At 58.1% G+C, this 13,497-nt stretch overlaps 1 protein-coding gene across 4 annotated transcripts in view; it reads right to left on the bottom strand.

The window, feature by feature from the left end:
* TBC1D8 (TBC1 domain family member 8) overlaps nt 1-12,772 on the bottom strand; it is an 86,521-nt gene extending 73,749 nt beyond the window's left edge. For 3 of the 4 annotated variants that reach the window (XM_036453939.2, XM_045587297.1, XM_045587298.1), the window contains exon 1: nt 12,532-12,771. In XM_036453939.2, the coding sequence (XP_036309832.1) occupies nt 12,532-12,655 (124 nt within the window). In that variant the 5' untranslated portion in view covers nt 12,656-12,771. Of the gene's footprint in view, nt 1-12,531 lie in introns of all 4 variants that reach the window. The other variant, XM_045587299.1, reaches the window with a different exon arrangement.
* Nucleotides 12,773-13,497: the final 725 nt, after the last annotated feature.

The raw sequence follows: 13,497 nt of genomic DNA, 5'->3' as shown, positions 1-13,497 counted from the left end.
ACTGCTGACACCATTTGTTGGGGTTAGTGGTTGTTCAATTGAAATTCTCTCCCCATATATATAGTTTGTTCCCCTTTTCTCTCTCTCTCTCTCTCTCCCTCTCTCTCTCTCTCTCTCTCTCTCTCTCTCTCCTTCCTGTTTCCCAAATTCATTTTGACACTCTTTTTCCTATCTTTTTCTTTTGCTCCCTCCCTCCTCTCTTTTTACTCTTCCTCTTTCTCCCCTATTTCCCTAATTTGCCTGCCTTTCCCTAGTGGTTACCTTTCTTGGAAGTTATTAATATTGCAAACACATTTCTGTTTGGTGCCTTGTGTATTGTACCTGGTTGTGTTGTATTTTGTGCCTTTAAATCAACACAGGCGAGATAAATCAACACAGGAAAGAGACATCCTGAAGAGAGACCATGGGGAGACAAAGAAACAGCCTACAAATGAAAGAAAAGCAGGCATCACCAGAAAAGGAAGTAAACGAGTTAGAGGCAAGCAACCTACCAGAGCAAGAATTCAGAGTAACAATCTTAAGATGGCTAAAAAGAATGGAAGACAAATTTGACAATATGAGTAAGACCCAAGAGGAAATGAAAAAAAAAAAAACCCAGAAATTTCCTAAATACTATAAAAGGTTAGGGCTGTTTGTTTTTTTAAAAATATATTTTATTGATTTTTTACAGAGAGGAGGAGAGAGGGATAGAAAGCTAGAAATGTCGATGAGAGAGAAACATCGACCAGCTGCCTCTTGCACATCCCCTACCGGGGATGTGCCCGCAACCAATGTACATGCCCTTGACCGGAATCGAACCTGGGACCCTTCAGTCTGCAGACCAACAATCTACCACTGAGCCAAACTGGTTTCGGCGGTTAGGGCTGTTTTTAAGTCTTAAGTATAGCCCTGGCCAGAGGGCTCGGTTGGTTCGAGTGCTGCCCCATACACCAAAAGGCTGCAGGCTCAATTCCCGGTCAGACCATACTTAGGTTGTGGGTTCAATTCCTAGTTGGGTGTGTACAGGAGGCAACTGCTCTATGTTTCTCTCTCCCCTTCCTCTCTAAAATCAACAAAAACAAACCCTTGAGTGAGGATTAAAGTTATAAGCATACCAGCGGCCCAGTGCATGAATTCATGCATGGGTGGCCTGCAGAGATTGGGCCCCAGCCTCGCAGCCCTGCAGCACCACCTGGCAACCACCTTGGCCTGGTGCCACCCGCTCACCTGCTCCACCATCCCGCCATGGTCCCGCTCTCATTGGGCCCATCAGGCCGCAGTGCCTCCACGGCTGCCCGCTGTCAGCGCCGCATCACTGATGCCCCCCCCCATGTTCCGTGCTGCCCCCTAGTGGTCAGTGCATGTCATAGCGAGCGGTCAAATGACTGCCCAAGGGGACAATTTGCATATTAGGCCTTTATTATATAGATTTTGTTTAGTTTAAAAAAATACCTCTATCAATGTAAGTTTTTGTTCATTTAAGTTATTATTTTAAAATAATGTCAAGCTTTAAAAAAATTTTTTTTTTTTTAATTTTAAAGAACAATTAAAATAGGACCACTCACACACCCTTACTGCCCTGGCCACTGCGGCTCAGCTGGCTGGGCTTTTCCGAGTGGCAAGTGATGGATGTTTCTCTCTCTTTCTCTCTCCCTCTTCCTCCTCCTGCTCTCTAAAATAAAAACAGACTTATCTATTGTAAACAGCTTGCCTCTCCTTTGCCATCTGCTTTCTCCCTTTCTCTCCTGATGTGATATCATATGAAGATGAAACTTTTTCCCTGAGTAACATGAAGAGAGGCCTATTCACAGGCACAGAGACTTCTTTCCAACACCAACAGCACAGCTGTTGACTGCACTACATTCACACACAGGCCTTCCCCGCTGTCTGTGTTCACTTCTCACCTTTACCCACTGCCGTCTGTGTTCACTTCTCACTGCTCAATCACTAAGGACCTTCCTCTGCACAGGGCCCACTCCAGGGTGTGGCCAGGCTATGCTATATCTCTGTGGTTTCCTTCAGCCCACAGCCTTTCATTGTCTTTTGACGGACATTTAAAAAATACATATTTTATTGATTTTTTACAGAGAGTGTTGTGGGCGACCCGCGAATGATGACCACCAGTCAGCCACATTGGGATTTAGGAAGCCTTTATTACGAACTCGAGTCTGGGTTCCTGTCTCACTGACACAGCGGCGAGCAACGAGAGCCCCGACCCACTCTAAGCATGCTGCTTTTATCCCGTCTTAGGATGCCTGGCAGATTATGATTGGCTAAAGTTTTAACAAGGAAACGTCAGTTATAAGCTATAGGAAATTCCACTAGTACAGTAACATTTGAAGTTTATACAATACAACACCTGGGATGGGGGTTTATTTTCAGCTTAAGCAGTCTCTGTTTGTCCTGGTTTGGTCTGTTTGTTCTGCCTTGTGGCTACTGAAAACAGGACCTGCCTGCCTGGGGGTTGAGCCTTGCAACAGAACTATTTTATGGCTAACAGTTAAGTTTAGCTAAAGCGTATCATGCTACATTCTTTGTTGTGGGTCTGGTCGATAGTTCCTTCCCTGGCCTGGAGCCCTGCCTCGACAGGGTCCCACTGGCCATCTGGAGCCCTGCCTCGACAGGGTCCCACTGGCCATCTGGAGCCCTGCCTCCACCGGGTCTTGCCGGCCACAACAAGAGGAAGAGAGTGGTATAGTTAGTTAGAATCATCGATGAGAGAGAAACATGGATCAGCTGCCTCCTACATGGCTCCTACTGGGGATGTGCCCGCAACCAAGGTTCATGCCCTTGACCAGAATCGAACCTGGGACCCTTCAGTCCACAGACCGATGCTCTATCCACTGAGCCAAACCAGTTAGGGCTTGACTGACATTTGAAGACAAAAGTTCCCATCCACACTTTTTATTTTGTTTTTGACAGCTTTGACCAACCAAGTTATTTTTAGTTTGTAATAAGCACATTCTGACATCTGAAATAGTATTGTTTTACTTAACTTCATAGACTTTTCTATAAATTGTAATAATTTGTTCTGTACTTAAAATGTATGGCACATCTCTCTGACACTGTAAGAAATGGGAAAATGGCCTAACATACACAACTCAGATTTAAATAAGACTTTTCCGGAATGCACTCAGCACGTCAGAGCTTGTCCCTGAGCTCCTGGGATTATGATCGCTTCCTGTGCATCCATCAGCCAGGCCTCCGCAGGCCCCCCCCCCCTCTCGCACACGCTTCCTGACCGCCTTTCTGAGCGATGACCTCAGCTGGGGTTCGGGTCTGGAATCTCAGTGAGATGTCAGGCACCAACTCTGCAACCAGATCTCTGACTTTGTCAAGAGTTGAGATTTCTATAAAAATTTTAATTCGAAGAAAAAATATATATGTTTATTACTATTATATGGTTCTACGATAGCTGTTGTCTGTGAACAGAAGGCCCCAATCTGGCCTTCCTGGTGGAAAGAAAGTTAAACTCAAACATGGAGAACACTTGTACAGTGGGTCTTCCCGCGGAAAACACCGCAGCTGCCACGGGCTCCCCAACCCTGTTCTCCCCAAACGTGACGCTGGTTTGACAAACGACGGCAGCAAAGGACTGAGACAGCAACACCCGCCCCTGCAGAGCTTCCCAGAGCCGCTGAGCAGGACAGCCAACCCCATCGGCCACCTCCGCCCGCAGCCCCATCCCACACCCGCCCGCACCCCATCCCGCACCCCATCCCGCACCCCATCGGCCACCTCCGCCCGCACCCCATCCCGCAGCCCCATCCCGCACCCGCCCGCAGCCCCATCACGCACCCCATCACGCACCTCACCCCGCACCCCACCCCGCAGCCCATCCCGCACCCCACCTCGCACCCCACCCCGCAGCCCATCCCGCACCCCACCTCGCACCCTACCCCGTACCCCACCCCGCACCCATGCACGGGGTCACCCGCTCTGCTGAGCTGCAGGCCCCTCGCCGGGGCAGCGGATGCCCATTCCAGGTAACATGTCAGCTCACCGTGGGCAATGCCAGCCCCGCAGGGAACGCGCAAAGGGCTCCCCCGGGCGGGGCAGCGCAGGGCTGGGGCGGGCGCTCTCGGAGGCCACGGCCAGGGGCTCCGGCAGCAGCCCCGGCTGATTCCAGGGTCATTTCTGCCTCCAGCAGTTGTCCTGCTGCTGCTTTTGGAATCTACTCCCCCATTCCACTGGGGTTAAGCAGGTCTGGCTGAGACCCTCACCGCAGGGTGGTCCACCTCAAACAAGGGCAGGCAGTTACACGGAAAGCAGGGGGGCTCAGAGGCCGCCGCCTGCAGGCCGGCTTCTCGGGGCCGCAGAGTGCTCGCGCCGGGCAGGCCAGCCCAGTGGAATGCTGCGGCCGGTCCCTCCCGGCAAACACAGCCTCCGCCACACCGTCTGTCTGTCTGTCTGTCTGTCTGTCTGTCTCTAATCTGCACGGAAGGATATTTTCCTTTAAATTTAATTTATTTATTTTTGTTAATTCTCACCCAAAGATATTTTCCCATTAATTTTTAGAGACAGTGGAAGGGAGGGGGGAGACAGAAACATCGATGTGCGCGAGACACATCCATCAGCTGCCTCCCACACAATCCCCAACCAGGGCCCAGACAGGGAGGTGCCTGCAACCAAGGTCCGTGCCCTTGACCAGAATCAACCTGGGGCCGCAGGCCGACGCTCTCCCCACTGCGCCAACTGGCCAGGCCACACATGTGTCTCAGGCCCTGTCACATGGTCTCAGTAATTCAGGTGGTCCAACTTCCTGGCTAGCCTATGGCAGTAAGATTTAACCTTATATTTTCTTTCTAGAAACACACTTTATTTTTTCATCCTGATAACATTTATAACCAGATGGCGTCCCCCACACAGGCACTCCATGTGGCCGGGGTCCTGGGGCAGGGCCAGTGTACAGCTGCCGCGGTCCCCTCACAGGCTCCTGCCAGGGACATGCAGTGTCCCGCTAAGCCGCGTCCCGGCTCCACCTGACAGCTGGCGCCCGGGGTGGCCACCCGGCTCCCCGAGCAGCTCTTTCAGTGCTGGCAGTCGGCTCTTCCCCTGCAGACTCCTGGGAAATGCCTATGGCCCGCACCCGAGCCCATCCACCCCCACTGCCCACTCAGCACACCCACCCACTGCCCAATCAGCACACCCCGACCCTACAGCCCACTCAGCTCACCCACACACAGCCCACTCAGCTCACCAACTGCCCACTCAGCTCACCCACCCACAGCCCACTCAGCTCACCCACCCACAGCCCACTCAGCTCACCAACTGCCCACTCAGCTCACCCACCCACAGCCCACTCAGCTGACCCACTGCCCACTCACCTCACCCACCCACAGCCCACTCAGCTCACCCACTGCCCACTCAGCTCACCCACCCACTGCCCACTCAGCTTACCCACTGCCCACTCAGCTCACCCACCCACTGCCCACTCAGCTTACCCACTGCCCACTCAGCTCACCCACCCACAGCCCACTCAGCTCACCCACCCACTGCCCACTCAGCTCACCCACTGCCCACTCAGCTCACCCACCCACAGCCCACTCAGCTCACCCACCCACTGCCCACTCAGCTCACCCACGCACTGCCCACTCAGCTCACCCACGCACTGCCCACTCAGCTCACCCACCCACAGCCCACTCAGCTCACCCACCCACTGCCCACTCAGCTCACCCACTGCCCACTCAGCTCACCCACCCACAGCCCACTCAGCTCACCCACCCACTGCCCACTCAGCTCACCCACCCACTGCCCACTCAGCTCACCCACCCACAGCCCACTCAGCACACCCCGACCCTACAGCCCACTCAGCTCACCCACCCACTGCCCACTCAGCACACCCCGACCCTACAGCCCACTCAGCTCACCCACCCACTGCCCACTCAGCTCACCCACCCACAGCCCACTCAGCCCACCCACCCACTGCCCACTCAGCTCACCCACCCACTGCCCACTCAGCTCACCCACCCACAGCCCACTCAGCTCACCCACCCACAGCCCACTCAGCCCACCCACCCACAGCCCACTCAGCTCACCCACCCACAGCCCACTCAGCTCACCCACCCACAGCCCACGGGCCGGCACGGAGCCGCCGTGGCTCAGGGTGTAGGTGTCCCACAAGCCTTTCCCATCCACTGGGCACAGCTGGTCCCTCCTCACTATTGAATCTACTCTCCCTTCTGGGAAGATACATTCTGACTCCTCCTGCCCTGTCCCTCTGCAGCCCCTGTGGTGCCCGCCCCCTGGGCCTTAGCGGCTCGCAGGCTCCCGCACCGCCTGGTCCCAAACAGACCCGGAGGCCACGGCTTTCTGCAGGCGTGGCCCTTACCCGCTTCCGGACCCGCTGCCTAACGGTGACCCTCTCACCCCTGCAGGCCTCGGCTGAGGCACAGGCCCTCGAGCATGCTCTCCGACATGTCCCCGTCACTCCCTCACCCGCCCTGTGTACCCCTTCACAGGTCTGTCCTCTCTGGCTCAGTGCCACGCCCCGCCTCCCGCACCGCCACTGCCTGGCCGTGAGGTTCGTGGGAACACAGGGCCTGCACTCCTGACCGAAGCCTCCTTCTGCTTTCTTCCTCTTTAAATACAAATCACTAACCGGAACTTGCCAAGGTGTATGGAAAATAGTTCAGTTTGAAGTATAAATTCTTCCTCAAAAGCAAACCTGTTTGTAAATTATTATTGTTTTTAATGTTTTTCAGGTTAAGAAACTGAGGCCCCAGAAGGCATGGGTTACAGTCAGAGATTACAAAAGTCATAAACTTATGCCTGGCCGGCGTGGCTCAGTGGTTAAGCATCAATCTATGAACCAGGAGGTCAGGGTTCGACTCCCAGTCAGGGCACACGCCGGGTTGAGGGCTGGATCTCCAGTGTGGGACGTGCAGGAGGCCGCTCATCACTGAGTCTCATCGCTGATGTTTCTATCTTTCTCTCCCGCTTCCTCTCTAAAAGCAATAAAAATATATTGTTTAAAAAGTCATAAACTTGTAACTCTAGATGGCCTCCCTGGAGAGAAAAGGAAGTCCAGAATAGATATATTTTAATTCCCAATAAATGCTTGGCTAGATGAGATGCATTTCTGAAAATAGCTGTGGGGCCTCTGAGGCAGACACACCCGCGTGCTGGGCGTTCTGAAGGCCAAACAGGCCAGACGGGAGCCGCGCGGAGCCGGCGCCAGCCCTTCCTGCCTCCCACCCGCCCCCGCGGAGCTGGCAGGGAGGCCACGTTCCCAAGGTTTCCATTCCACATTTTTTTATCATTCCGTGGGCACACGGCCTCGGCGCTCCTGGCCGCCCCGCTCCGGTCCCGCGAGCACTCCGCACTCCTCGCTCCGCCTTGGCTGTCACCTCCAGAACCGGGGGTGCATCTCCTTCCATCACCTCAGAGGCAGCAACTTCCGTTATTTAGATCCCTATCAGAATTCACATTGTGCGTACGTAAACATTAGAGTTGGATTTTAGAGTAAAACCTTTCTTTTCCCTGGGATCGTGTGCTGAGGAGCCTTCCTATGTAACAGCATGGCCTCGGCTCCCTGGGCAGCGCTTCCTTCGCCGGCCAGGACCTGGTCTCATCACCTTCTCTTCTCTCAGGCTGCCTGTCTGGTCTGAGGGTCCCCAGCTGAGTCACACCCTGGAGACCCCCCTGCTACGGATTTTTCTTAAACAAATAACAAAAAAGCACAATCTAGTAAGAGAAAGACCAGCACATCTGACTGCAAGGTAATTAAGAATGTCGGTTCTTCAAAAATAAAAAGCCAAGTCATAAAGAGAATGCTAATATACATATAATTGAAAAATACAGAACACATACACACGTGTGCACACACAGAACTCCCATGGGAAAAATGGGCAAAAGACACAAACATTTCTCAAAAGACAAAACACATACTTAAGAAACATTAAAATTCTCATCCTGTGGACTAGGAAGAGAACTCTCATCTCGAGGTTGTGGGGACAATTTGGCACATCCGCAGGCCGGGGATGGGGCTCCTCACAGATGCCCCGCCCTCCTCGGCTCCAGCAGCGTGGAATGACAGGCCCCGTCTTCGCGGGTCACAGAGCCATGACTTGCTTTGGCCAATGTAACAGGAACAAAAAGAACAGGTGTCACTGCCACGCGGAAGCCCAAGAGCAGCGTGAGATTCGCCAAGGTGCCGTGCCCTCCCACCGTAGATCGGGGCACATTAGGAACGGAGTCACCTTCGGCCCGTCTTTGAGTGCCGACAAGGAGAGCTGCCTGCAGACCACGCCAGACAGACAGCACGAGGGACGCACAGCGTGGGGAGTGGAAAAATAAGCTTCAGAAAAATATAAAGGATGATTCTCCTTTTACAAAGTTATAAAAGCATAATAAACTAAACAATGTATTTCAGAGATACATATCAGATGTTCAAACTACAAAGAAAAGCAAGGGAATCGCAACACCTAATCCAGGAGAGCAGTGTCCACAGGGAGCGGGGACTGTACCCAGCAAAACACACAAGAGGGTGCTCAAGGCACTGGAGAGCCTAGTCTTCATTCATTTTGTTACTTACTAGAGGCCCGATGCACAAAATTCATACACTGGAAGGAGTGGGGTCCCTCAGCACAGCCTGCACCCTCTCCAATCTGGGACCCCTTGGGGGATGTCCGATTGCTGGCTTAGGCCCAACTCCATCCTTCCCATCCTTCTTACAATCCAGGACTGCTGACTCCCAACCACTCACCTGCCTGCCAGCTTGATCATCCCCTAATCTAGGGGTGTCGAACTCAATCAGAGAAGGGGCCAAAATCTAAAATCCAGCCTAAATCGCAGGCCGAATGGTTTACTGAACAGTCATAAACTGTCATTGTGATGGAAACGCAGCGGAGTGCAGTGATGACAGCGCGGGCCACATTGCAAGGCCTGGCGGGACGGATTTGGCCCGAGGGCCTTGTGTTTGACACATGTGCCCTAATCACTCCCCTGCTAGCCTGATCAATGCCTAACTACTCTCCTGCCAGCCCAACTGTCCCCAACTGCCCTCCCCTGCTGGCCCGATTGCCCCCAACTGCCCTCTCCTGCCGGCTATCCTGAGATGACGTGGGGGGGCCATCTTGTGACACGAGGGTGTGAGGGTCAATTTGCATATTACCTCTTTATTATATAGGATTTCTGACAAACTATCATCCTATTTATTGTTTCAATGTCCATTCTCTATTAGTGAATATTTATTCAGAATAAAACCAATCACAAAATGCAGTACCTTTTACTAAGATCTTTTTAGGTGTGTCTATTTTCTTACTGATTTTTCGTTTCTTTTTTAAAAAGACAATAAAAGAAAACAAATCATAGAATCTGGTGGGATGGCAGACCCAGCTAATGTCCAAGAATCTCAGTGACTCGGAGTCACGAAGCTACACTGGCCGCAGCGCCGTCCTGGGGCTTCCTCCCAGGTCTGAAGGGCTATTTGCCCGGAGGTCACCGCGGGCTCTGACGCGAGCACACCCCTGGGCCTCACAGCCCGCGGGGAGGGGGGGCACATCGGCGGCCACACTCGGTTCCCTGCTGCTGTTCTCTGACAATTTCTATCGCCACGACGACGACAGCACTCCTCCACCTCAGAGGCTCATGCCCATCAACCTGCTCAGACGTCCTCACGGTCACATGTACCAAGAGCATCCAGTGAGGACCAGCCAGAGCCTGCGGCAGCGGCGAGCACTGACCAGGCCTCCCTGCGCTTGTCCGTGTGCTCCACACAGACCGCACACAGGCAGTGGCAACAGCAATGCATGGTGAAGGAGAAGCAGGGGGAGAGGACGGGAGGCGGTGAAGGAGAAGCAGGGGCAGGGGAGAGGACAAGAGTTGGTGAAGGAGAAGCAGGGGCAGGGGGGAGGGCTGGGCAGAGGCCAGTGAGGGCCTCAGGAGAGAGCCTGGTGCGGGGCTTGTGCTGGGAGCAGGTGAGGCAGCAGCACCCAGAACTGCTCAGCTTTTAACACAGTCCATTCAGGTTTCAGTAATGGAGAGGAACTCTGAGCTAAAAATATTATCTGTTACCATTTGCGTTTTAAACAAATTCCTCTTTTATCCAGGGCCACCAGAATGCTGTCAAACCATAAAGCCTTCCCAGCTAGCAGAGGAGCTGGTTAAAGCGTAAGCCTCTCGGTCAGGCGCCCCTCCCCATGCCCCGTGCCCGTCAGGGGGCTGGCTTCCCCCCCCAGAGGCTGGCACCCTGTGGAAGCCCAAGCTGCTGGTCTGAACCCTGAGAAGTGGGCGGGCGAGGGCAGCGGCCGGCCCGGCCCCCAGACCCGGCACCAGGTGAGCAGCACAAGACCCTGCCTCCAGGGAGGAGGCCTGGGAGCGCTCTCTGGAAACACCCATGGCCTGTACCAGCCCCGGGGTCCTACCACCCCCAGCACACCCCCAGGATGGACTCCCCAGACGGGTCCGGTGGCAGGAAAGGGTCACCTGGGACGCTGGTCCTCCAAGGAGGATGTTAGAGACAGGAGGAGGGTCCTGCTCCTACACAGCAGCCCGCGGCCGGGGAGCCGGGGAGCCGGGGTGCTCTTGTCCCCGTAACCACAGCCTCCGGCGAAAGCGGGGCCTCCACAGCACCCACACTTAGGGGAAAGGGGTCCTTCACTCAGGCACCTGTCCGGCCCCTACTCACCCCGCAGGTGTCCACTGAGGACAGACTGTGCGGTGGGCACCATACAGGTGAGTGCCGCCCGCATGCAGGGCAGACCATTCAGTGGAGAGAAACAACGAACACATCCGTCTCCTGTACACTAACACGTGAGGACGTTACGGAGAAAAGCAGAGCTGTGCGCAGGAAAGGTGAGAGAGGAGGACCAATGTGACCCCCCGATGACACAGACCTGTATTTCTGAGGGTGGACAATTCGAAAGCTTGTTCTGTAACTGCCAGTGGGACCCGTGTGTAAGTTCCTGCTACCAGTCACCAAGTTGGCCTGCGTTCTGTCCCGACCCCTCCTGCTGGCCCAGCCCCTCCAGCCTCCGCCCCCTGCTTCTCTCCGAGACACCTGGCACTGTCAGTGTGCCTCATGGCAGTGTCCGCTGTTCTAATCGAAAAGCTCAGCCTTAAACCTTTAAAATAAGTGGCTGAAAACGTGCCACGTTAGAATTCCGAAATTCCTGAAAACGGCCACCCACACGGAGCCTCGCTCGGCAACGTCTGCTTTGCTTTGCAGCCTCCGGCGCCGGCCCAGTGCTCTGCCTGTGCTGCCTCCTTTGCCCGCGCTGCCTCCTTTGCCCGCGCTGCCCCCTCTGCCCCCGCTGCCTCCTCTGCCCCCGCTGCCTCCTCTGCCCGCGCTGCCCCCTCTGCCCGCGCTGCCCCCTCTGCCCCCGCTGCCCCCTCTGCCCCCGCTGCCTCCTCTGCCCGCGCTGCCCCCTCTGCCCGCGCTGCCTCCTCTGCCCCCGCTGCCCCCTCTGCCCCCGCTGCCTCCTCTGCCCGCGCTGCCCCCGCTGCCTCCTCTGCCCCCGCTGCCTCCTCTGCCTCCGCTGCCCCCGCTGCCGGCCACCTGGCAGCCACAGGCGGGAGCACGGCCACGCCACGGGACGCCACGGGACGGGATCGACGCCTGTCTCCCCGGGGAGGCCCCTGACCTCCGGGGCACCAGCCGGAGGCTTTGCCTCCATCCGAGCCGCCCCTCCTGCTGGGGGGACAATGCCCGCGCCCCGCCTCAGTGTGCAGCGCCCTGAGCGCCCGGAAGCCTCGCCGCCCACTGCAGACCCCCAGCCCCGCGCGCCCGTCCCTCCGCCAAAGGGCAGGCCGCCTGCGCTTCACAAAACAGTCGCCTCTGGGAGGAAGGGGAGGAGGGATCCCGATCCCGCCCCGCTTCCCACGCCTCCGGGGACTGGCGTGGAGGCCACCGAGCCCGCCGGCTCCCGCCGAGCCTGAGCCCCCCGCAGCCCCGCTCCCAGGACAGCGCCGCGCCCTCCCACCGCCAGCCCCTCCGACCCTCGGCGCCGCGGGCCCGCCTCCTCCAGTGCCGGGGCCCCTGCCCCGGTCCCGCTCTGCTCCCCGCTCCCCGCGCTGGGCGGGCGGGCGGCGTGAGCCGGGGTCCCCGCCAGAGCCGGCGCCGCCGGCCGCCCGCCCTGCCGCCCGGGGCGGGGGGACCGGGACGCACTCAGCCGCCGCCGGAGGCGCGCCCTCCGCCATGTCCGGAGCCCGCCGGGCGGTGAAGCGGCTGCCAGACGCGGGCTCTCCGGAGGGCCGGTACTCCGGGCCCGGCTTTGTTTGCACAAATGTCTCCTTCCTGAGGAGCAGGCGGGAGGCCCAGGACCCGAGCCCGCGCCGGCGCCCTGGGACTCCCGGGAGGCCCGGCCGCCCCGGCACACCGGCCGCCCGGCCCCGCCCCCGCCGCGGCGGCTCCCGGGCGCTGGGGCGGCGGGAGGCGCCCTCGCCCTCCGTCCGTGCAGCGGCGCTTCCCGAGGGCACGGCCCGCGGCGGCACCTGCCTCGCCCGCAAGCCGCTCCGCCCAGCCCGCCGGGCTCGCAGGGGAAGGAAGGAAGCCCCGCCGCTCCCGCCCGCGTCCCCGAAGCCGCCGCCGCCCGCCCCGCGGGAGCTTACCGGTGAGGCGGCCGCCCGCGCCGTGCCCGCGGCGCCGCTGCAGGACGAAGTGGCCGCTGCTCCGCTGCGTCACCCACAGCCGCAGCGCGCTCCGCAGCGGCACCTCCTCGGGCGGGAGCCACATGGCCGCGCCGCTCGCACCGCCCGCGGCGGCGGCTGCGGAGCACCGGCCCGGCCCCCGAGCGTCCGGAGCGCGGCCCGCGCAGGTCCCCGCGGAGGCCCGGCCGGCCCCGCCCCGCGCCGCCCACGGCCGCCCCGCCCGCGCCCGCCCGGGTGCGGAGTCCGGCGCCTCAGCGCACAGCTCCGGGGCGGAGAGAGAAAAGGCTCCCCGCGGCCGCCCCGCCCCGGCCGCCCTCCCCGCCCTCCCCACCCCGCCCCTCCCGTCAAATCCCGCCCTCCTAACCCCGCCCCTCCCGTCAAATCCCGCCCTCCCCGCCCTCATAACCCCGCCCCTCCAGTCAAATCCCGCCCTCCTAACCCCGCCCCTCCCGTCAAATCCCGGCCCTCCCGCCGCGCCCTCTGGGAAGGACGCGGCTTCCTAAGCGGGAGGCAGGAGGGAGAGGCCCTGCGCCCCCGCTGCAGGCTGCAGGCCGCGGGCCCGCTGGCGAGCCAGAGCACAGGTGTGCTGGAGTCACACAGCACTCACAACCAGAAACATTTGTACACGTAGCCCGGAGGAGCAGGCCGTCTTACAAAGGAATGTCCGATTTTCTAAGGCTCCGCTCACGTGGATGCTGTGGCAAAGGGTCCGTGGGGCTGCGGGGGCAGTGGTGCAGCAGGGCCCAGGCGGGGTCCACCAGCTCGGTTCCGGGCGCCTCCCGGACGCAGACCGCGATGGTCTGAGGGGCCAGACGTGACATAGTCATGTTTGTCCTGAGAACCGTCCCAATACCACGTGGGCTCCTAAGTGTGACAGGGCCCAAATAGAATACTGGAGACTAGTATAATTGTAAGAAATATTAACAT

The sequence above is a fragment of the Pipistrellus kuhlii genome, unplaced genomic scaffold (assembly GCF_014108245.1).
Source record: "Pipistrellus kuhlii isolate mPipKuh1 unplaced genomic scaffold, mPipKuh1.p scaffold_m20_p_27, whole genome shotgun sequence".
NCBI classification, from domain to species: Eukaryota; Metazoa; Chordata; class Mammalia; order Chiroptera; family Vespertilionidae; genus Pipistrellus; species Pipistrellus kuhlii.
This window is presented reverse-complemented; position numbering and strand designations above follow the sequence as displayed.